The sequence below is a fragment of the Malania oleifera genome, chromosome 1 (genome assembly GCF_029873635.1).
Source record: "Malania oleifera isolate guangnan ecotype guangnan chromosome 1, ASM2987363v1, whole genome shotgun sequence".
Lineage (NCBI taxonomy): Eukaryota > Viridiplantae > Streptophyta > Magnoliopsida > Santalales > Ximeniaceae > Malania > Malania oleifera.
Genome location: NC_080417.1, coordinates 69,339,275 through 69,360,648, shown reverse-complemented (window position 1 = coordinate 69,360,648; position 21,374 = coordinate 69,339,275). Strand labels below are relative to the sequence as shown.

At 35.5% G+C, this 21,374-nt stretch overlaps 1 protein-coding gene across 1 annotated transcript; it reads right to left on the bottom strand.

Annotated features, from left to right (window-relative positions):
* Window positions 1-792: 792 nt before the first annotated feature.
* Window positions 793-3,710, bottom strand: LOC131157265 (probable mediator of RNA polymerase II transcription subunit 26c). Its single transcript, XM_058111271.1, has 9 exons — window positions 2,726-3,710; window positions 2,578-2,646; window positions 2,407-2,489; window positions 2,219-2,295; window positions 2,039-2,088; window positions 1,909-1,942; window positions 1,692-1,822; window positions 1,243-1,330; window positions 793-1,099 (listed from the first exon to the last, which is right to left on the bottom strand). The coding sequence occupies exons 1-9, from the start codon at window positions 3,113-3,115 to the stop codon at window positions 987-989; spliced, it is 1,035 nt and encodes a 344-aa protein (XP_057967254.1). The 5' UTR covers window positions 3,116-3,710; the 3' UTR covers window positions 793-986.
* Between the last annotated feature and the right edge of the window lie 17,664 nt (window positions 3,711-21,374).

The window sequence follows — 21,374 nt, the reverse complement described above, 5'->3', positions numbered from 1 at the left end:
GTTATTTTGTCAAACGAGGGAAACCAGTTCTAGGGTCTTATTTGGGGAAGATTCCACAAAAATCTTAAATTTCAAAAATTGAAGTACTATTAATGTAAGAGATTTATGTGTTAAATTTTTCAATAATTTTCCTAATATATTCTAATGCTTAAAATAATATCATTATACATCTTACCATTAGTAACATGACTTGTCTGAAATTGTGATTTTCAATTGCAAATCATAGTTTTACATTCTAAAAACATAACAAACACATATAATCCATTAATTAAACACCCCTTATAAATCTAAAATTTTATGTATATACACACGCGCGCGCACATTCTAAAATTTTTGAAAAACACTAAACCTTCAGTTAGAAGAGTACAGATTGGAAAACTTACATCCAAAATTATGTAAATTTGAATAAAATTTCCGAGGAAGTTATAAAAAACATTTTTTTCAAAATATTTACACAAATTTAAACTCCAAAAACTTCAAATCTACATTCCCCAGCCTGACACCTACGAAAATGCTATTCCAAGTAATGAAATTTCCTGTATACGACGATGCTGGTGAACCATACACAAAACAAACTTTGCTCCACATTAATGCCCTTCACCTGACCCTCTCACCTAAATCAGGGGCCGTAATGAAAGCTTAGATGAAAAACCGGGGGCCACATTCAGAATAGATTACGCTAATATTTTTCATTCAAAAGCAGCTCTTTTTTGGGGACCCTCCCAAGTGTCATATAGTCAGTCAGTCCCAGCCCCACTAAACACTCTCAATAATCCTCCGGTGAGTGAGTCCTTGACCTTAAAAACTATATATATAAAAAGTTTTAGAATTTTGGTTATTTATCAAGAAAAAAAAATCATTTATTGAAAAAAAAGAAATAATTAACAGGATAAACCGGTTTGCGTTTTTCCCGGTGTTTCCAGAAAGAAAAAGGCCTCGCATGCATGTGTGTGTGTCTCTCACTGTGTGGTTTTGGCCCCAATGAATCACCAGTGCCTCCCATGAACCCCACCACCGCCTTTGTTCTTCGCAAAGAAGGCGTTCTTGGGCTTTGGTATCTCGTGAATGTCCATCACCTGAATTGTTCTTTGCTTTTTGGCTTAAAAAAAACAGACCATAAAAAAAAAAAATCAATCCATCAATCGATCGATACGAACAACCAAGGGAAGAAATTTCAAAATTGGAAAGAGAAAAAGCAGTGAAGGATATTGAAGAAATAAATTATGTATGTAACAATCAAACCATTTTGAGCATCTTGGTAGTTCTGTTGAAGCCGCTTTCTTGCCGAAGCTAGCCTTTCAAGATCAATGTCGTCCTTTTCTCTTTGTTTCTGCCAAATCCCAATAAACTAATTCAAAACCCCCGGCAAAAATCCTTGATCCTCCATTTTGTTGCACATAAAGTTAAGGGCGAGAAATTAAATAAAACGAAAATATTTTGTAAAATCTTTTGCATTTTTGCTTTTTGGGGTAGCCAAAGATCTTGAGCTCTATGTAAAACAAAAGAGTGACAAGCCGAATGGTGATGAGTCTCCGTGGTTTTCTTTTGTTTGGCAAATACAAACTAGGAAAAAATTATAAGGTTCAAATTTAAATGCGGATGCCCTCTGTTTTCCTGACTTCAATTTTCTCAGCAGTCGAGCAAAGCAAGACCACAAAAGAGCAAAGTTTGATGTGTTTCGAGAGCAGTACATTCAGAGGGGCAGAAGCAGATCCATGAAAGGATTGTTGAGCTGGTTTGGCAGGTGGAGCTTCCCTTCGAGGCATTGGCTTACTCTTGGGCTCGGGGTCTGCATTGTTCTTGTCAGAAACAGAACTCCCATCTGCAATTCACAAATCAATCAACTGGAAACGAATGTTCCAAACAGGTTAAAGTAAAGCTGAACTTTGAATCTGATTCTGTACTTACTGTGTGGATTCGGAGAATACGCGAAATCAGGAACCTGTAAGCAAAGAAGGGAATGGTCAATCGTTTAAATAAACGAAAGGGGAATTTTCCACAACTTTCCCCTCCGGAAAAATATTTTATTTTTTCTCACCTGGTGATGGCCGTTCTGGGGATGTTTCTGCTGAGGAGAGTCTGCATCAGCTGCCACCATTAACCACTTCAATTTAGTAAAACACTCGTACAGTGGTTTGGAAAACATTTATTGGCAGGAAATTGTTTTCAGGAGAGGATAAGAGGAAAAAAAAAAATACATAGATTTCGCTGTTGTTACCTATGAGCGCAGAGGATGCGATCTCTCCTTCCGGTGTGTTCTGCTTCACCCATTCGTCTACGAGATCTTTCCATTTCCTGTATTAATCAAACAACCAAATTACTACGTTTTGAACTGCTGCTTCATTTTGCCGGACAAGTTTCCACTTCGGGATCTCCTATATTTAGGTGCAATTTGATTGCTCCCACCTGACAAGGTGTTTCACCAATCTCCGCACATCGTTCGATGAATGCTTCCTCAATCGATTCACATGCCTTCCGATGTCAGTTTCCTAGAGAAAGATCAAGAGAGATTGCTCTTTAAACTTCGAGCTCAAGCAAAATAAAACAAAATCATGGAAATGATGTTCATCATTTAACCTTAAGAGCTCCGAACGTAATATCCATGTCTGCAAGGCTTTGAAGGAGCTCCACCAGAGAATCTTCGGACTAAAATAGAAAATAAAATAAAATAAATAGAAAATAAAATCCAAAATTAATCATCACAAAGAAAATTACAAAACCGAACCTGATCAGGATCTTCGAGATGCTCCTTGATCGCCAAAATCTTTGTCTGTTCATCATCGATCGATCGTCCGCATCTCTGGTCTTCATCCTCATGATCTTCGTCCCGGCCAAACGACTGTGGACTAACAGGAGAACCATCCATCCCAGGGCTACTCTCTTTCTCGTCCGAATTCTTCGCATCGCAACTGCCGCCGCCGATTCTCCGCGGATCGCCACCGCAGTTCCGGCACCGCGTAGCTGAAGCGGCGTAGAGCCGCTCGACGATTCCGTCCCTGTGATCCTTGAGCTCGTGCCCGTAGTCCGAAGAAGCGACGGCGATGGCCGCGTCGATGAAATCCCAAACGTCGACGCCAGTGCTCTCCAGAACCACCCGAAACTCATCCAAATCCATCTCCGTCGTCTCCGTTTCTCTTCTCGCCCCCCCGATCAGGATATCAAAAACAAGATCTGCAGAATTCTTATTCTGCAATTACAATACCAGATCTCTACAATCGCACGTCGTGTTTTGTCACCTCTGCAAAACCAGATCTAGCTTGGAACTCACACACCGTTTACCCCCTTATCACCGTTAAATAAAGACATCAAACGGCTGAAGATTATTTGAGAATTCAGGAGAAGAAAACCGAATCTGAACCCTTTTTTTTTTTTTTTTTTTTGTAAATCCCAGTTAACTACTTCTTATTTAACAGGGAATAATAGAGAAAATGAGAGCAGATTCAAAAAAAATTTCATTTTTTTAAAATAAAAATAGAGAGACAGTCAAATAGTTTTGGCTCGTGGTGGTAGGGGGAGGGTGAAGGGAGGACAGCAGTCCGCAACGAGGGGGGGAGAGAGTTAGTGTGGTGCGGGGGCAGCAAAGGCGGTTGCTTTGTTTGGGTGTGGAGTGCGGTGTGGCCAGGCGCGAGTAATGAGGTGACGATGCTAGTTGCTATGGTCACTGCCCTTTTGGCGGCACCTGCCATGCGTGTCATGTTATTATCTATTACAAGTAAAAGAGGATGGGGTGTAGGACTTTTATTTAGTCATTTTTTCTTTTTCATTTTTTTTTTTTCATACCAAGTGCTTGCTTATGACTATCCACAACATTTTATTTTATTTTATTATTTTTTTAAATGTAGTACATTTGTTTAGTAGATTGGAAACAAAACGATAGAAGAGAGAACTGTTGATAAACTAAGACACTTAAATTTATTTGTTATTAAAAAAGTCATACAATATGTCAGTAAATTTTTATTATTGGATCCAAACATAATTAGCATGCACACATTAACCAAATTTGTGCTTTTTAGGTATGTTTTTTGTTAAATAATGAGTGACTCGTATATTGGATCAGAGTTCGATACAGAGTTTACGATAAGAAATAAAACATTTCTGCAGATATCCCTTCTTTTTATGATTGTCGTTTTGTTGTCTCTTAATTAATCATCTTCTTTATCTTTGACTCAGGAATTCAATGAAAACAGGCAGAACCCTCTTTTAACCTCCCAACTCCCAAGATGAGTATTTACGTCATCTCCCTATTTTAACAATTTTTTTCCTATTTTAAAAAACTCAATGTTATAGCTAATCAATAACATATTGAAAAATCCAATCATTGCTCTTGATTCTCCCTCAATTGGTGATCCTCTCTCAAACCAACATTGATGATGTTGATAGGAAGTTGTTTGTTCTATAAGTTTACCATTGGCCATCTTAATCTTGCTAAGAATTTCGTCCATGATCAAACTATTATTTTTTACTTGATCATGAATATTAATTTTAATGTATTCAGCTTAATCATTCCTGGACTTTTGATTTCGTATTGAGATTTAAAAAAAAAAAAAAAAACTCTTGCTAATTTAGTTTCATTCAATCTCATAAGCTTGAAATTTTCATTTAATCCCTACTTGCCTTCCATTTTGATTTAATATCTTATCCCTAAGCCTCATCCAGTATACAAGTAGAAGACACACACATTTATATTTATTTATTCGTAATTTTTATTCAGTTGTTAGTCTTTTTTTTGTTCCAATTTTATTTCTCTGTCCTCAAATATTTTTTTTTTTGCATTTTAAAGAATTTTGTCAAATGTAAATTCTAATTTTTTTTTTTTTTAGTTTTTCTTGTGTTTTCTTTTTCCAAATTTTTAGCTTCTTATACATCCAACAGATTTACGAAGTTTAAGAGTTAAAATCGTAAAAGTATACAAATTCATATATTTAAATGGATTAATTATCATTCAATTTTGTATTGTTCAAATTGGGTTAGATTTCCATTTAATAATTTAGAACTTGATTCAAATGTTAAAATTTAATATTAAAATTTATAAGAAAGGCACCTTAATCTCTTATGATAACTAATTTATTAATTTCTTTTCTTTTTGGCCTTTACCTTGTTTCTTAAGTTTGCTTTAATTTTTTTCAGAGGTAGTAGTTCACTCAAATAGGCATGGCAACTTGTTATGATTGTACGAGTGATATTATGATTGAGAGCACAACAAATATTTTGAATTTGCCTATTTATCTCCCCTTTCAAACTTCTTTAACTAAAAATTATATCCAAGTTGGTTAACCATGTCTTATTTTTGTTGGGAATGTAACTCATATTCTAAGTGGAACACATGTACTGGGAAAAACACCATAAAGCAAAGGACCAAAAGAGAGTTACAAGGTGCAACTATTGAAAGCAAACCCTCGACGATTTGGGGCCTAACCGTTGACGATTTCAAGCAATAGTTGTTAGGTATTTCTCAGAGGGATTGTTACAAAAGTGTTTTAGATCAATTATAGGTCTTATGTATGCATTAGATCATTATATAAATATTATTATGTAACCCTAGATAGGATTAAGCTTGTAAGCTTCATAATGGATAGTGAAAATAGTTGTTGTTCCCGTGGACGTAGGCAAATTGTCAAACCATGTAAAATCTCGTGTCTTTTGCTTGTTACTTTCATTGATTCTCATTATTGAGTCATTACTAGGTTCGTATAGTTCATCGTGGAGTGCTTGCATTAGTTGTTCGTTTGATTCGTGAGTGAGTGAGAGTGTGCTTCCGCTATGCATCCGCGAACATTAACAAGTGGTTTTAGGTTCTAATTGCTTGTCACAACAATTGGTATCTGAATTGGATGCTTTTTTGGTGAAAATCAAAATACAACAATTGGTATCAGAGCTATTGTATCTCAATGACTGGGATTTTCTTCTGCAAGGTTCAAGGTTGGTAATTCGATGGAATAGGGAACTTCGAGATGTGGAAAAGGAAAGTGAAGAACTTGCTGGAGCAGTAAGGGATGGTGAAGGGTTTATACAAAAATAATCCGGAAAGCATGGACGACGCAAGTTGGAAGAAGCTAGAAATGGAAATTGTGTCCACTATTAGGTTATGTCTGGCCAATGACGTGTTGTATCACATCATGGATGAGGACTCGCCGACAGCGGTTTGATTGAAATTGGAACGTCAGTACATGTCCAAGTCATTGCAGAACAAGTTGTATCTTAAACAAAAGCTTTATTAGCTTAAGATGACAGAGGGTTCAGACTTGACTTAGTACATCAACACATTTAATCAAATCATTAATGATACGAGACAAGTTGATGTGAAGTTCGAGGAGGAGGACGAAGCGTTGATGTTGCTAAAATCCCTACCTATGTCGCCTTCGTATGAGAATTTGGTTATGATGCTAACTTGGGGGAAAGAAACCCTAGAATTGGAGGACAACACGAGTGCATTGCTAGGGTTCCATCAAAGGAAGAAAGCCAGCTATGAGGGTTCACATAGTGAAGGGTTCGTGGTAAAGGGTAATCAGGATTGTGAGAGGCAAGTCTTGGAGTGGATTGAGTGGTATAAAACATAGTCCAAGAGAAAATATGATGTTCGCTATTTTAAGTGTGGGCAACTAGGGCACATAAAATTGGAATGTCTAGAGTGGGAGAAAGGAAAGGCAAAATTGTAAGAGGGTTCGTCAAAATCTGCTGTTGTAGTGGAAAAAGGAGACTCAAGGAGTAGTGATTGTGATATGCTCTCTGTTTCATCACATTCAGAATACCTCACGGGTTCTTGGATCATAAATTCGGGATATTCTTTTCACATAACGCCTAACAAAGCCTGGTTCACCACTTACGAATTGGTGAGTCCTGGTTCCTTTCTGATGGGAAACGATGCAGTCTGCAAAGTTATCGGAATAGGGGATATCAGGATCAAGATGTATAATGATGTGGTAAGGAAGTTGTGTGGGGTAAGGCACGTACCTGATTTATGGAAGAACGTGATATCATTGGGTGCTTTGAATTGTAGTTACAAATCCAAAGGCGGGACGATGATGGTGTGTGATGGCATATTGAAGGTGACGAAGGGCCAAAGGATAGCAGGGAATCTCTATGCACTGCAGGGTAACACAATTGTAGGTGGAGTTGCAACTGAAAGTTCTGAGTCAGATAACGAAATTTTTTGTAATACAACCATATATAAAATGGAGGTATTCTTAAGTACATTGTTGTGGATGTTTGGGAACCAGTGAGGGTAGTATCGCGGGTTGGACATGGGTATTTCACGAGGTTATCACGAAAGATCTAGGGTTATCTCATATGGCACAAGCTGGAGATGTTTGCCAAGTGTAACTTGTGGCTGAGGTGAAATACCATACCGGGAGAGAGTTCCTCAAGTTAGATATTGATGTTGAGTATGGTAGTGTTCAAAGCGTTTTGGGGGTAGGACATGATGTATACAGGGCTTGCAAGGGACTTCTTGGTGAAGTGAGCAAGTGTGAATTTCAAGGTTATCCAAAAAGGGGGGGGGGTGAATTGGGTATTTTAAAAAATTAAGTCCTTCAATTTCTAATTTTGAAAACTTTCAATTATAAACTTGCAAGCTACTTACAACTAGCTCAATGTTTTTCAATTAATCGATTTAATGAATGATTTTGTCAATCAGTCGATTTTACCCAATTACTTTGCAAACCTACTATATATTCAAAACATTCACAATATTCACATAAATAAATGTTATGCAAAAATTAAAAGGAGTTAAGGGTAAGAGAGATGCAAACATGATTTTATGAAGTTCAGCCAACCCGGCTTACGTTCTTGCCTTGAGCAACCCACTCAAGGATTCCACTAATCCCTACTCCTTTAACTAGGACTAAGCTTCCCTTTACAGTATGTTGCTTAGAAGAAGTGTAGCTTCTTCCTCAAGCCCGGTTCACCACCCAAACCATGAATACAATATAATGAATACAATTTCTGGAAAACTTAGAATGCTTCTAATCTAACTAGTGAGTACAATAGACTTCATAGTACATAATCATATGATAAAACATGAAACTCAATCTATATGTAATGATAAGATCATTATATGAATAATGAGACACTTCTCCAATTTACCTTTGAATCAATATCTCCCAAAAATAATTTCTTAAAAATGAGTGCTTTAGAGATCTTAGGGTTTGATGTCAGATCATTTTATGCAAGAATAGAAAATAAGATCCTTTTAAAAATAATATTGAATAATATGCAGATCTAAGTTCTTGCTATCAAATAATTTGTAAAATTAAATCTTTGAATAAAAATATGACTTTGAATATTGCAAATATTTGAACAAAATTTTTCAAGAACCTTTTGCACCAATCAAGTAACTCTTTTTTTTTTTTTAAATGTAACTTTGAATATCTCAAATATTTTAGCTTAGAAAACTTTTCTCAAGAAAATATTAAATATAATGAATATGAGAAACAAGAAAATAGGATTTGAATGCTCAAAATACTCAAACCTTAATATCAACGACGACTGCAAAATATGTGCGTGAATGCCTTTTGATCTACGTAACAAATGCCCAAAATAGGATGTGATTGCTTTTGGAGTGCAGACACAAGTTCAGCAATATGTTCAAGGCTCTCAGAATGTAGGCAAAAAGTTATGCTTTAGGGGTTTATAAGCATTCGTGGTAGTTGATCAAATCTTGGTCATTGGATCATTTAGAAATAAAGAATTTCATCCATGTCTACGCTAAGACAACATTTAGCGCCGCAACATTCGTCAACGGGAGGATACTTTCGTCAACGAGTGTTCACACTCGTTCATTGACGGGAACGTGAGCTCGTCAACAAGAGACCTGTCTAAACTTTTTGGGCTCTCAGTATTTTCTCATTGACGAGAACAAACTGTTCATTGCCGAGTGGCCTTTATGTGTTCGTCGATGAGGCCATGGGGTTTGTCGACAACACCTTTAAAATTTACCTCTAAAAATTCATTCAACCTAGAACTAATGAAAATGAATCTTTCATGAAATGCATGAGTCCTAAGGTCAAGTTAGGGAATATTTGAGCTTCGAATTATGTCATATGACATATGTAAATACATTCAATTCTAAATACCCATTCCCATTGAAGATCTTGAACTTGAAGCTTGCTTCCTCACCCTTATGCTCTTCTTGTTCCATGGATTGAGCCAAGTGATATGTACTCTAGGTTCCTCGTGGTTTCCATAACATGCTTACCATTCGTGTATTCTGAATCATGATCATGTTCATAAATTTAGTTGCATGGGTCAAATACCAAGTGATTTGTTATTATCAAAACAGGATTAGACTCATAGAGTCAACAATGTCCCCCTTTTTTATGATGACAAATACACAAACAAAAATGGGTTACGCCTAACAAGGCTCCCCCTAAGATAATGCATAAATTAGAATTTAGCAATATAATTTACACACAATAAAGTTTATACACATTATAGAATATGCAAATATTTTTGCTTATTCAACTTCTCCCCTTTTCATTCCAAAACTATTTTTGCTGGTATATACTTATATACTTCTCCCCCTTTTGACATCAATAAAAAGGTATATAACAAATTGTTCTAACATAAATATATCCCATTTTTCAAAAAAAAAAAATAAAAATTTATGTGTCAAAATTGTACTGCGAGATATATCTTCCCCCGTGTTACCTAACTTACTTCTCCCCCTTTCTAAGGTATAACTGTGTTATTGAATCAAATTTCATTGTGAACAGACACAACATTTCAATTTATATAGACATGGATAAGAAAATCAGTCCATTAAAGTCCAAAAATTTATGTGAACATCAACATGTGTCACGTATCCATTAAAAAAAAAAATTTAACATGCATTAACCATTTGTTAAGTTTAATACCAAAGGAAAAAAAAATTAGCCACCTTCTCGATACCCAATGTGAAAGTTTTAACCAAATGTTAATTTTAATTGAAGTTGTTCCCCCTTAAATATGTAGTCAAATGTAACTCTAGGCAACTTCTCGACTATGCATCAGACCTAATTCACGTCTAATTTGGATAAACCTATCCTTCGGAAGTGGTTTCGTGAATATGTTTACCTATTGTTTATTTGTGCAAAGTGTCACATCTCCTTTTTGCACATGATCACGAAGAAAATGATGTCTAATTTCTATGTATTTAGTTCGTGAATGTGATATAAGATTCTTTAAGATGTTTATTGCACTCGTATTGTCACATTTTATAGGAATTGTATCATAGTGTAATCCAAAATCCATAAGTTGTTACTTTATGTATAGTGTTTGAGCACAACAACTTCCTGCAGCTATATATTCTGCCTTGGCTGTGGAAAGAGCAACTAAGTTTTGCTTCTTCGAAAAACAAGATAGTAAAGAATGTCCTAAGAAATGACATGTGCCACTCGCACTTTTTCTATCCACTTTACTACCGGCAAAATCAGCATCCGAATAGCTAACTGTTGGCCTAACCGGGTTTTTCAATCTTGTTTTGATGATAACAAATGAAAGATGTTTAAACATGTGTGGTTGAGTGGTTTTATTTCAAGATGAAGTCAAAGGACACTCATGGTTAATCAGGGAAGCAAATTGGAAATCAAAGTTAATCAAGTGAAAGCTTCTCAATATATTGAAGCAATGAACGACAAATGAAGAGCTTAAAGGCTAAGCAGAACTTGAAGTAAAAGACTGAATCTCAAGAGGCTGCAAGACTTAGTGATTAAGGAGATCATGCTTAGAAGAATGTTTGTAAGTATTTCAAATTCATTACTATTTAGATGTGCGAAGTTCTTTAGGATAAGAAGACTTAGAAACCATTTCTTCTAAAACCCTTGAAAATGATTTTGAAGGAGTGGTACTTGAGCTTTTCAAAATGAACTAGAGTTTAAAAATCAAAAATGAAAAAAAAAAAGAGGTCTGGTCAGCCAATTGACCACTTTTGAACTGGGATCAGTCAGCCGACTGACTCCCTGGTCTATCCAGCCGACTGACTATTTTGAATATAGTTGAGTCAGCCAACTAACAATTTATCAGAATTAATTTTTTGAGAGACCGAATGTTGTTAGCTGCCTGTCCAACCGAATGACTAGTACAAAAATGACCTAGTTAAGTGAGTCAGTCGACTGACTCTATGGAGATTTTGAATTTTGAACTATATGGGAAGTTTTTCAAAATTAGTTCTATGATTTAATATCTTTTGAAAAGTTACCTAAATACTCCATGTCAACTTGTTAAATGAGGAAACTTTTCTTTAAGAAGTCTATAAATACTTCTTTTGCTCAATGAAAACATACGCTTAAGAAATACATGATTTCTACGCTAAAACTCTCATAAAGTTCGTACTTGCTCACACTCTTGCTGGGGAAAACTCTACGAAATTGCTAGTTGTTTATGTTATGGATGTGGATTGAATAGAATACATAATTTTTTTGTGTGGATTGCCTAATCAACAAGAAAATAAGAAGTCTTTAAAAAGAATTGTAAAAGGTTAAGATTTCAGAAAGGGACTTAAAAGAAAAAATTTAAATAACCCAATTCACCCTTCTCTTGGGACTACACCTATGGTTTCAATTGGTATCAGAGCCTGATTATAGCAAATCCTAACAAGTAGCTATATAAATATCTAGATGGCACAAATAGGAGTAGCTCCCTTTCATGAGGGTCAATCCTTAACTAGACCACCCATTTTTTGTAGACTTAATTACACCTTTTGGACATCACGAATGAGAATCTCCCTTCAAACAATGGATTGGAAGGCATGGAATGTTGTCACAAATGGTAATCTAATCCCTACTAAACTAGTGGATGGAAAAGAAGTACCTAAAGGAAAAAAAGAACTAATTGTATCAGATTACAAAATGTTGCAAACTAACTCAAGTGCAATAAACACCCCATATTGTGCACTTGATGCGAATGAATTCAATAGAGCAATGGCGTGTAAAATAGAAAAGGAAATTTGGGAAAAATTAGAAGTAACCTACGAAGACATAGTAGATGTTAGAGATAGTAGAATTGATATGTTGACTAGTGAGTATGAAGCTTTTAGGCTGAATACTGATGAAACCATTACAAGCATGTATATTAGGTTCACGTATATCATAAACTCACTCAGTGCGTTAGGAAAAACATATTCCACCTATGAGATGATTTGCAAAATTCTAAGAGTACTTCCATCTATTTGGGAACCAAAAGCCACAACCATAGTAGAAGGTAGAAACCTCAGAACAACTTCATTAGATGAACTCATAGGATCACTTCTAACCTATGAAATGGTTTTGAAAGAAAGAAGCACTGAAAATAAAAATAAGAAGTCTATAACTCTAAAAGCCTCAAAAGAACATTCAAGTGAAGAAGATAATGAATCCAGTGAATTAGAAGATGAAGAATTAGCTTTCATAACTAAATGACTTGGAAAATTCTTCAAAAGAACAAGAAATTCACTAGAAAATTCAGAGGATCAAAAATTTAAAAAGGTTAAAATAGAAAAAAGGAATATAAGAGCAAAAATGAACCACCCACCTGTTATCACTATAAAAAGACTGGACACATCCAGCCGGACTGCCCACAACTCAAGAAGGAAAAGAGGAAAAAGAAGCCTGCAATGAATGCAACTTGGGATGACACAAGTTCGAGTAAATCGGAGACCGAATCCAACGAACAAGAAGTAGAAAACATGTGCTTCGTGGCACACAACGAAGAGGTAAACTCTTACTGCTCTTTTTCATTAGATTTGTGTAATGATTTATGTGAAAGTATGCCTTCTTATAAAGAACTTCAAGCTGAATTATTCTCTTTTCATAATAAATTCATCAAGGTCTCATAAAGGAACATAAGCTTGAAGCAACAAAATGAAATACCTAGAAATTAGCTTGAATCTTCGAAATTGTTGAAGAAGAAAAAACCTAAAAATTGATGAGCATAAGAAGAAAGTAAATGACATGTCTCAGAAATTAACTAAGTCTCAAGTGAATGAAGATGGCAAGAGAGAGGTAGAAATAATTGATCTTAAAAACTTAATTCAAGATAAGGAAAAGATTATTTACAACTTCACTAGAGGTAAAGTAAACTTTGAAAAAATAATAGGACAACAAAGGATGGCTAACAATAGAGAAGGAATTGGTTACAATGGAACACTAACCAAAAGAGAGAAACAATTGCTTATGGGGTTTTTGTAAAGCAATCTAAACACTATGCAAGTACTTCATCCACGAACATTTATGAGCATACTACTTGCTACATTTGTACAAATAAAGGACATATAATGTTTAATTGTCCACTCAAGAAAAAGTACATCAAAGTGAAAAATGAATGGAAGATAAACACAAAAACTAGATAAGACTTAAAGAGAGTTAAGAAAGTTTGGGTTCCAAAAGTAACCACATGAATCCTCTCTTGTAGGTTTGCTTTAGGTCCACTCCATCTAAAGAAAAATGGTACTTGGACTGCAGATGTTCAAGACATATGATGGGAGATAAAATCAAAGTTCACTTTTCTCACTCAAAAGGATGGAGGATATGTAACCTTCGGTGACAATGCAAAAGGCAAGATCATCGGAATTGGTACTGTAAGAATTCGAACCATTATGAGTGGGTTTAAATAAATAAGAGAGGGGCAAATTGGGAAGTTGGCATATTTCGTCAAGGAAGCTATATTTCGTTGACAAAGCCTTTGTTCTTCTCGTCGATGAAATTCAGAGGCTCGTCGACGAGGAGAAGCCAAGGAGTTTCAAAAATTGGGAATATTAGGACTCATCGATGAGGCCACCGATTCGTCGACGAAGGCTGTGGAAGATTCGTCGATGAGAACATCATTTTGTCGACGAACATTTCGTCAACGAATTGGGCTAGGCCAATCAATTCTATCTCTCTCTCTCTCTCTCTCTAGAACTCTCCCTACTCTCTCTCTCTCTAGAATTCTCCCTACTCTCTCTCTCTCTAGATTTCTTCGCTGATTGTTGATGGAATCGGGAATCTGAAGTTACCATGAGGATCATGGAAGGATTCTCTACAATTTCTACGAATCGGAATCTCATTTTGGAGATTTTTGTGTTTTGGTGAAAATCGAGGTAAGGCTCAGTTTTCAATTCTGATCCAGTAGTTTTGTAGGTAACTGTCTTGTGAAGATATTCTGTACTGTTGATTGTAGGTTTTGGAACTCGATTCGCAGTTTAGGGGCCTTGGAGTTCAGGATTTGCTTTCGGGGAAAAGGTAAGGGGAACTATGTTTATATTGGTTATTTTTGAAATCGGACTCAGTAGAACTCTGGTCCACGGTCCTATGTGTGTTTTAGCTACTCATTTGGGGGGATCTAATAAGAAAAACTATGGGTTTTTCATTATTATAGTTTTGGGAAAAAGGGGGCGACGGGCTGCATCCCTAGTTTTGTTGAAAACCGTGGGTATATGTTGATTTATACTATGATATTGGGATGGTCGTGCCTTGACTTGTTTAAACTGTATTTGTTTGAAAAACCATGATTTAGATTACCAAATGGGTGTGGTTTGTTTGGTTATATGAGTATGCATGTGTGTGTGATATGTTGAAATGCTAGTAGGAACATGGTTCCGAAACTGTTCCAGGTACTGAGAGTGTCCGGCTCTATATTCGAGGGTGTGTATTTTACTGCTTGCCATGTGGGCAAGAGTGTCCGGCTCTATATCCGAGGGTGTGAGCCTATTCCAGTAGATCAGGCCGATGGGTGTGGATCCATTAGTTATGCGCCAGTACGATGCCATGGGAGTCGGGGACTAGCCATGTGCCGGTGGCACCGTGTTCGTGGGTTGGCTACTAGCCAACACTGTATGTCGCGGGCCGGCTTTGGGCCGAAGGGTGTGACGACACCGGGATTGCTGATCATATGTATGTGTATGGGTGCGTGTATGCACTGTGGAAATTAGTACTGGAATACATTTAACTGCGTGTATGTTGTATTATGATAACACTCAAATGCCACACACCGATATAACTTGTGTTCTTCCTTACTGAGAGGTGTCTCACCCCTACTGCACGTACATTTTTACAGGTCTTTCGAGTAACTGGAACTAGCGTCCTGGTGTAGGGAGCGTAGTGGCCGGCGTACTGCGTTTAGCACTTGGGTAAGTGCTAGGGCTGTATTATGATGGGTTGCCATTTTGAAATGTTTTGGGCACCCGTTTGTACATTTTTTATAGACCCGTGTCCTGCTCTTGTATAGACTCTGGTATGATACTATATATGTTGATATAGAATGACCTTTTTCCACTGCGTATATGATTGTGATTGGATGTGTTTAGGGTGCCTAGGAACCCCACGGGGTCGGACCCTTATCCATTGTACTGTATCTTTGGATGTTTTATCAGATGCAGGGACAGGTTAGTTACATTTTCACCCTTGGGTCCTATTTCAGGGTTCGGGGCGTGACAGGTATAATAGGTAAAGACTCTTCACTCACTATTGATGATGTCTTGTTAGTAGATGGTCTAAAGCATAATCTGTTAAGCATTAGTCAACTTAGTGATAAAGGATTTGAAATAATGTTTAAGAAAGACAAATGCATAATACAAAATTCTAAGGATCATAAGACACTATTCATTGCACATAGAATGAATAATGTGTATTGCATAAACCTTGATAGCCTGATCTCTCAAGATATAACTTGTTTAGGTGCCATGAGAAAAAATAGTTGGCTTTGACATAGAAGATTAGGACATGCCAGCATGGATCTCATATCTAAACTCTCCAAAAAGAATTTAGTTAAAGGCTTGCCAAATACCAAGTTTATCAAAGATAAAATTTGTCATGTTTGTCAACTAGGAAAACAAATCAAGACAAGCTTCAAAAGGAAGAAACATATATCAACTAGTAGACCACTAGAATTTATACGCTTAGACTTGTTTGGTCCTACTAGAACTCAAAGCTTAGGAGGAAAATAATACGCCTTCATAATTGTTCATGATTACTCTAGATACATAGGAGTATTGTTTTTAGCTAACAAAGATGAAGCTTGTAATTTGTTAATCACTCTATGCAAGAAGCTTCAAAATGCGAAAGGGTACAATGTTTCAAACCTAAGAAGTGACCAAAGAAGAGAATTTAAAAAATCAAGACGTTGAAAAGTTTTGCAATGATCACGGTATAAGTGACAACTTTTCAGCACCTAGAACCCCACAACAAAATGGAGTTATGGAAAGGAAAAATAAAACTCTTCAAAAAATGGCAAGGACTATGCTTAATGAAAATAACTTACCCAAGTATTTTTGGGTCGAAGCTGTAAATATAGCTTACGATGTAATTAACAGGGTTTCTATTAGATCAAGTCTAAACAAGACACCTTATGAATTATGGAAAGGAAGAAGGCTTAACATAACTTACTTTCATGTTTTTGGGTGTAAGTGTTTTGTACTCAATAACAAAGATAACTTAGGAAAATTTGATGCTAAATCAAATGAAGGAATTTTCCTAGGATACTCTACAAATAGCAAGGCCTATAGGATCTATAACAAAAAAACACTCACCATAATTGAATCAATTCACGTAGACTTTGATGAATCAAATTCTTTTTCAAGAGAAATCAAAAATGAAGAAAAGGATGATATTTTCAAAAAGGAGGATAAGGTAGAAATCAAGGAAGAAAAGGAAGTAAATGAAGAAACCCCAAAAGATGAACCTATAGAAAATCCTGAATTACCAAGAGAATGGAAGTATATAAAAGATCACCCTCATGATCAAATTATAGGTGAACCATCTAGAGGTGTAACTACTAAATCTTCTTTAAAGAATCTATGTAATCACTATGCATTCCTATTTCAAGATGAACCTAAAAATGTTGAAGAGGTTCCTTAAAGATGACTCTTGGATAATTGCTATGCAAGAAGAATTAAACCAATTCGAAAGATGTAAAGTATGACAATTAGTACCCAAACCTGAAAATCATTCGATCATAGGAACTAAATGGGTATTTAGAAACAAAAAAGGATGAGACTGGTATAGTCATTAGAAACAAAGCTAGACTTGTAGCTAAAGGATATAACCAAGAAGAAGGGATAGACTATGATGAAACCTTTGCCCTTGTAGCTAGAATGAAAGCTATAAGAATGCTGTTAGCTTATACTTCTTACAAAGAATTTAAGTTATACCAAATGGATGTCAATAGTGCCTTCTTAAATGGGTATATTAATGAAGAGGTATATGTTGAACAATCCCCTGGCTTTGAAAATAAATCAAATCTTAATCATGTATTTAGACTAACTAAGGCTTTGTATGGATTAAAACTGCCCCCTAGGGCTAATTGGTATGAAAGATTAGTGGATTTCTAATTAAGAAGGGATTTTCGAGAGGAAAAATTAATAGTACCTTGTTCATTAAAACCAAGAAAGATGATATACTCCTAATTCAAATCTATGTAGATGATATAATATTTGGCGCTACTAATGAATATCTATGTAAAGAATTTGCAAAATGTATGCAAGAAGAATTTGAAATGAGCATGATGGGGGAGTTAAACTATTTTCTTGGACTGCAAATTAAACAAGCCAAGCATGAGACTTTCTTAAGTCAATCAAAATACATAAGAGAAATAACACAAAAATTTGGTATGGAAAATAGTAAACCCATAGGAACCCCCATGAGTACCTCCATCAACCTAGATAAAGATAAGAAAGGGAAACCTGTGGACATAAAGTATTATAGAGGTATGATTGGAAGTTTACTATACTTAACAGCCAGTAGACCTGACATAATGTTTAGTGTGTGTATATGTGCACGTTTTCAATCAACACCTAAAGAATCAAACCAAATAGCTATTAAGAGAAACTTTAGATATTTAATAGGCACCATGGATTTAGGACTATGGTATCCTAAGGACACCGAATTTGAAATGATTAGTTATTCAGATGCGGACTATAAAGGGTGTAAAATAGATAGAGAAAGTACAAGTGGCATATGCCACTTCTTAGGAAGATCTTTAGTTTCTTAGTTCTCTAAGAAACAAAACTTGGTGGCTTTGTCAACTGCTGAGGCTGAATATGTAGCAGCCAGGAGTTGTTGTACATAAACACTATATATGAAACAACAATTAAGAGATTTTAACTTAGAATACACACTATACCAATTAAGTGTGATAATACGAGTGTAATAATCATATCTAAAAATCCCATTTCACACTCAAGAACCAAGCACATTGACATAAGACATCATTTCCTAAGAGATCATGTTCAAAAAGAAGACATCATTCTAGAATTTATCAATACAAATGATCAATGGCCTGATATCCTCACTAAACCTCTCTCATAAGATAGATTTATAACCATTAGAAGAGAGCTTGGTCTACTACATAGTAGAAAAACTAAGTGAAAGGACAAAGCTTAAAGAAAAATCTATAGTTAGCCAATTGACTCTAAAGTCAGCCGACTAATTGAATTATTTTTCCTAGAATAGAGGCCAATCAGCCAACTGACTCTGAAGTCAGCCGACTAACTGAATTATTCTTCCTAGACCCAAGAGTAGTTAGCCAAATGACCTTGAGGTCATCCAACTGACTGATGGAAAAACCCTAGGCTTGTTCATAAAAACTCGAGCCATTCGAGTGGTCAGTTAACTAACCTAGGGTTTGTCTCTTCATGTGCTCTCAATTTTTTGCTTGTACTTTGATATTTTGTATGAAAAAACACTTTGTTATGTAGCTTTGCTTGTATGATTTATCTCTTTCCCTTGTTTTTGAGTGACGTCCAAAGGGGGAAAAATCTTAGAAGAGCAAAGATGTAATGAAATGTTAAGTTTGTATGCCATAATAGTCATGTTAAGTATGTATGCCATATTGAATAGTCACATGCTTAGTATGAATACTCTTTATGTATATCCGTATATCCTTAATCTTATGTTGAGTATGTTACTTGTATATTGAATATTCTTGATTTTGACTTATAGCACATTGACATTTTTCACATAATATATGTCTCTGATGTCACATGCTTAAAATGTTAACAAATTAAAATTGATGTCACAAGTTTAAAATATTGAAAGAATGCTTACAGTAAGGGGGAACCTTTTCATAGGAACCCTCATCTTTACTCCTCGTTTGTCATCATAAAAAACGGGGAGATTGTTGGCCTAACGGGGTTTTTCAATTTTTTTTATGATAACAAATAAAGGATGTTTTAACATATGTTGTTAAGTGGTTTTATTTTAAGACCAAGCCAAAGGACACTTATGGTTAATCAAGGGAATAAGCTAGAAATCAAAGTCAATCAAGTGAAAGCTTCTCAGTATATTGAAGCAATGAACGAAAAATGAAGAGCTTAAAGGCTAAGCAGGACTTGAAGTAAAATATTAAATCTCAAAAGGCTGCAAGACTTAGTGATTAAGGAGATCATGCTTATAAGAATGTTTGTAAGTACTTCAAATTCATTACTATTTAGATATGTGAAGCTCTTTAGGATAAGAAGACTTAGAAACCATTTCTTCTAAAACTCTTGAAAATGATTTTGAAAGAGTGGTACTTGAGCTTTTCAAAATGAACTAGAGTTTAAAAATCAAAATTGAAAAAGAGAGAACTGGTCAGCTGACTGACCATTTTTGAACTGGGAGTCTGGGATCAGTCAGCCGACTGACTCCCTGCTCTATCCAGCCGACTGATTATTTTGAACATAGTTGAGTTAGTCGACTAACAATTTATCAAAATTAATTTTTTAAGAGACAAAATGTTGTCAGTCGCCTGTCCAACCGACTGACTAGTACAAAAATGACCCAGTTAAGTGAGTCAGCCGACTGACTTTATGGACATTTTGAATTTTGAACTATACGGGAAGTTTTTCAAAATTAATTTTATGATTTAATATCTTTTGAAAAGTTACCTAAATACTCCATGTCAACTTGTTAAATGAAGAAACTTTTCTTTAAGAAGTCTATAAATACCTCTCTTGCTAAATGAAAACATATGCTCAAGCAATACACGATTTCTACGCTAAAAGTCTCCTAAAGCTCATACTTGCTCACACTTTTGTTGGGGAAAACTCTACGAAATTGTTGGTTGTTTATGTTGTGGATATGGATTGAATAGAATACGTAAGTTTTTCATGTGGATTGCCTAATCAACAAGAAAATAAGAAGTCTTTAAAAAGAATTGTAAAAGGTTAAGATTTCAGAAAGGGACTTGAAAGAAAAATTTTAAATAACCCAATTCACTCCCCTTCTTGGGACTACACCTTTGGTTTCACTAACAATCTAAAAGGAGGTATACTCAGGATACCATAATCCAAGTTCAATGGTTCCAATCAGGTATCTAAGTATTCTTTTGACAGCTAATAAGTGGGACTCTTTAGGTGCAGCCTGAAATCTTGCGCACAAACATACACTAAACGCTATGTTAGGTTTGCTAACAGTTAGATATAGTAAGCTACCAATCATCCCACGGTAGAGCTTAACATCTACTAGTACCCCTTGCTTGTCTTTGTCTAATTTTACTAAAGAGCTCATAGGCATCCCTAGAATTTTACCATCTTCCATGTTAAACCTTATGAGCAAGTCTTTAATATACTTCAATTGATTTATGAAAATTCCATATTTTTCTTGTTTGATCTGAAGTCCTAGGAAGAAGTTAAGTTCTCCCATCATGCTCATCTAAAATTCGTTTTGCATACACCTTGCAAACTCATTGCACAACTCTTCATTTATTGCACCAAATATGATATCATCTATGTATACTTGTACTAGGAGCATGTTATCATCCTTAGATTTAATGAAAAGTGTTGTGTGTATCTTTCCTCTAATAAATCCATTATCCAGTATAAAACCACTTAGCCTTTCATACCAAGCTCTAAGAGCTTGCTTTAAACCATACAAGGCTTTAGTTAGTCTATAAACGTGATTTGGATGCTTATGGTTTTCAAAACCCGGGGGTTGTTCTACATATACTTCTTCACTTATGTAGCCATTTAAAAAGGTGCTTTTGACATCCATTTGATACAGTTTGAAATCCTTAAAAGTAGCATAAGCTAATAGCATTCGAATGGCTTCCATTCTAGCTATATGTGTGAAGGTTTCCTCAAAATCTATGCCTTCCTCGTGGTTATATCCTTGAACTACAAGTCTTGCCTTATTTATAACAACTATTCCATGTTCATCTTTCTTGTTCTTATATATCCATTTTATTCCAACAACTGTATGATCCTTAGGTCTAGGAGCTAATTTCCATACCTTATTTCTCTAAAATTGATTTAATTCTTCTTGTATAGATATCACCCATGATTCATCCTCAATTGCTTCACTCACATTCTTAAGTTCTTCTTGAGATAAGAATGCAAAATGACTAAACATATTTCTAAGTGAGGATCGTGTAGCTACTCCACATGATGGTTCACCTATAATTTGATCTATAGGATGATTCTTTATGTACTTCCATTCTCTAGGTAGTTCACTTACCTCACTTTCTACTTG

Coding starts and splice junctions, on each gene's coding strand:
- LOC131157265 (XM_058111271.1), bottom strand. CDS start 3,115: ATGGATTTGGATGAGTTTCGGGTGGTTCTGGAGAGCACTGGCGTCGAC. Junction 2,647..2,725: donor ATCTCGAAGATCCTGATCAG/GTTCGGTTTTGT, acceptor TTTCTATTTTAG/TCCGAAGATTCTCTGGTGGA. Junction 2,490..2,577: donor TTACGTTCGGAGCTCTTAAG/GTTAAATGATGA, acceptor ATCTTTCTCTAG/GAAACTGACATCGGAAGGCA.